This window comes from Suncus etruscus, chromosome X (assembly GCF_024139225.1).
Source record: "Suncus etruscus isolate mSunEtr1 chromosome X, mSunEtr1.pri.cur, whole genome shotgun sequence".
In the NCBI taxonomy this organism is placed as follows: Eukaryota; Metazoa; Chordata; class Mammalia; order Eulipotyphla; family Soricidae; genus Suncus; species Suncus etruscus.
Window position 1 is genome coordinate 13996642 of NC_064868.1, and position 3589 is coordinate 14000230.

Sequence of the window (3589 nt, forward strand, 5' to 3'; positions counted from 1 at the left end):
GAACAAGAAGGTGGCGTCACTCACCCCTTGTAATAGGGTTTCAAGGAAGGTGACTTATGTCTACAAAATCCTCTTGGCTAAAATTTTTGCTTTTGGTTGAAAGGCAAAACCTCTTTGATATAGTCCTTAACCTATATGATTTCATAACCTCAAAACTTTTACTAGTGGCCAATGCATTCATTTTGTAAAATACGGGACATCTGCCTTTAGAGGAAGCATGTTTTTATTTTTTGGTTTTTGAGCCACACCCGCTGATGCTCAGGGATTACTCCTGGCTATGCACTCAAATCGCTCCTGGCTTGAGGGACCGTATTGGACTCTGGGGGATTGTACTGCAGTCCACCCTGGGTTAGCGCAAGGCCGATGCCCTACCCCGTCTGCCACCACTTAGTCCCAGAAGCAAGTTTTAATAAATCTTTCAAAAGCTACTCATTTTCCTGACAAAATTGTTGAAACCGTTCATACTGGCTAAATAGGTCTGAAACAGGACCAAACACCAAGTGTCAGCTTAGGCACTGGAGGTGTGTATCCCCCTTCTTATGCCGTATTCGTACGAAGAACCCAAATACCCACAAATTTAGTGCACTAATAGACCCAACCAATTTATCAATTATGGTCTCCATATGCCAAGTTACCGCACTGCCACCCCCATGCCCTAAAGAGGTTATATATCTTTTCCCCTAAGAAAATAGCCTTACTATCAAGGCGCTCTTTCCAAAGGCCACACAACCAGGTTTTAAAACTTTATTTGCATATTAAAAAATTGTGCATTCCAATATAATTAAACCATTCAACAAAAAATGGCACTCAATTTAACTGTTTTTTACAGCCAGCAGGACACTTTGAACCCACACCCGGTGTTAACTCCATCTCTGGTCCCACCTGGCTTCTTCCTTCCCCCAACATAAACACCCAAGTTTTTTTCCCTTCCAACCCAAGACCGATGGGGGAGGCAAGGCGCCTCAGTAGTTGTCAGTAGTTCCCAAATCTTAAAATGTGAAAGGGGGGGCAGCACAGTCATTTAACTTTAAACTTTATTCAACTTCGCATCTAACCGAGTTAAACAGCTAAAAGAAGTAACATAAAGAAGGCAATGCTTGTGGAATGTACAGCATGGAAGGGCAGCCTCGCTCTCTTACGACTCGCCTGCTTGCTTCTCCTGTTCAATGGCTGTTGAAAGACAAAAAAGGGGGGGGGGGAATGGATGAGGATCTGGCAAAGCTGCAAAAAGCTTCCCTGCTCCCTTGAAAATCCGCTTATTCTACCCAGTCGCGACCATGCCTCCATTCTCATCACGAATACTGACACTTGGAACAAAAACAACCCCAAAACAATCGGCAATTCTATTTCCAGGCAATCTTCATTTTGAGCTGTCAGGCTCCTCCCCTGCATTCCCTGACACCCCCCCCAACTCCCCAAATTCTTCTCCCAGCCCCTCCCATCTCCTCCCTTCAGTCCCTCCCGCCCTGCCCTGCCGCCATGAGGAAGAGTAGGGATGGGGGGCTGGCTTACTTTCTTTAGAAGGCAGGGGGTTTTTCTCTTGCGTTTCTGTCTTCTTCAACTTCGACTTATCGAATTTCTCAATCTCGGCCATATCGGGCTTGTCAGACATGGTTGCGGAGGAAGCTGCAGGTAGAGAAAAAAAACAAGGAGGGGTGAGAAAAAAACACCCACCCACATTGGCCCCGGGCTTCAAGATCGCTGCTTCCTCCCTATGGGGGGGGGCGCAAAACCACACCTCTACCTCCTTCCGTTTTCTTTCGGGTCAAAAAAAAAGCTTCCTCCTTTGCACAGAAAAGGAGCCGATTCTTTTCTAAAGGGGATCAACCCGAAAAGTGCGCGCGCTAGGTGGCCCCGATCGCCTCCCCAACCTCCCGCAGGGTGAACAACCCAATGGGGCTGCAACGGGGCAAAAAAAATAACGGAGCCCTTTCAAGGGCAAGGTAGAAGCGAAGGCCCTGTCGCAGCGCGCGCTGCCATTTCCCGGAGGTCTGCCCTAACCATCCACCCCAAAAAGATCTACGGGCCCCCCACTTGGCTTTCAGGTCTCACACAAAGGCAGAAGCTCCGATCGCCGCCGACCACCGCCCTCCCCGCTTCCTTCCTCAACAATGCGCCGCGCCCCGACACCCCACCTTCCCCCATCTGCCTCCGGAGCAGTATAGCTCCCGGCGAGGAGCCCCGTCCGAACGAGTGTCACCCCCCTCTTCCCTGCCGCAGCTCCCCGAAGATCGTCAACTTCGAGGGCAAAAATAGCCTCGTTGGAAGCGCCGGGTGGGTATCCAGGCAGAACAAAGGATCTTTCTGTCGCCCTCGTCGGCTGTGCCCCCCCAAGAAGCAAGCGAGATGGCTTGGAGTGGAGGTGGGGGGCGCCCAGAAAAAGCGCTCGGAGCGCGCCAGAGCTGCCCAGAAGCGCGCGTAGTCGCGAGCCGAACCCTGATTTTAGCCCCGCTAAAGCAGAGCCCTAGCTGCAAAGATTTGGGCGTCTCCAAGGCCGGGGTGCGGGACCCCAGAACAGAACACCTTTCGGGGAAGCCCTGCAAGGTAACAGGGGAGGAAAGGCACGGCCTGATCGGCGAGCGGGGAGACGGACAGGGATACGGGGGGAACTCACCAACGAGGCACGCGAGCTAGGAGAGACGAAAACGGACGGCGACCACCAGCGAAATGTCGGGCGGGGCGCGGCGCCGGTTTATATGGGTGCCGGGAATGCAAATGAGGTGACGTCACCGGCCTCCAGCTTCCCTCCGGCCCCAGCTCTGCAGCGGGCTGGGGCCCTGCGGGCGGTTCTCGTGCAGCCCCCACCCCGAGCCCGCGTCCACCAAGGCGCCCCGAACCCCACCACAAAGGTCGCGGAAAGCCCCGAAAGCCAAATTCCCCGCCCCTCCTCCACAAGGCTTTGTCTCTCATGGATGTCTCTAGTACCGATTTTTCATAGCCGCGGGTGCAGATCTATTTTTGGGGGGGTCGGGCGTGGGGGGGATTCACGACGTATCTGATGGCTAAGAAGAGCCTGTCCGAAGGGGATCGGACATTGGGAGAGTGGGAAACTGGTTTTGTCGGTTGCACCCGCCCCCCCCCCTCGACCAGGCTCGCCGCGGACCTTGCCCACTGCCAGGGTTCGAGTCCTGTGACTCAGCTCTCCTGCCCCACCCTGGCCTTCTTTGTGTCTACAGTCGGTTACTTGCTTGTCCTCTGCTCTTGGAGCTTAAAGCACCCAGAATGAGTGATACCCCCCAAAAAATTTAGTTTTTTTTTTTTTCTGCAATATCTCTCTTGGATTTCCCTCCGCTTCCATTTTCCTAGTTCGCAACTTAGCTATCCGAATATTGGTTGGGGGGGGGGTGTTTCTCTAGAATTCCACGCTTTCTCTTGGTATGGGAGTAGAAGTCAAGTTCAAGCTCAGCGACTGGCCTGACAATGAGGAAGTGCCCGCACTTGCCTGTTTGTGATTTTCCTAAATTATCAAAGTGCTTGCTAAGATGGCCTGCTTTCATGCTTAAGGCTGCAAACGCAGAAACGGGAAAATCTCAAGTTGAAGTTGAAAAGGAGAACCATTTGGAGAGGAGCAGGTTTCTTTTTTAGTGCC

General features: G+C 52.4%; 1 protein-coding gene across 1 annotated transcript; it reads right to left on the minus strand.

Moving 5' to 3' along the window:
• Positions 1 to 752: 752 nt before the first annotated feature.
• On the minus strand, positions 753 to 2737 carry TMSB4X (thymosin beta 4 X-linked). The gene is made up of 3 exons (XM_049767108.1): positions 2615 to 2737; positions 1513 to 1626; positions 753 to 1170 (listed from the first exon to the last, which is right to left on the minus strand). Exons 2-3 carry the CDS (start codon positions 1610 to 1612, stop codon positions 1136 to 1138), a joined length of 135 nt encoding a protein of 44 aa, XP_049623065.1. The 5' UTR covers positions 1613 to 1626; positions 2615 to 2737; the 3' UTR covers positions 753 to 1135.
• Between the last annotated feature and the right edge of the window lie 852 nt (positions 2738 to 3589).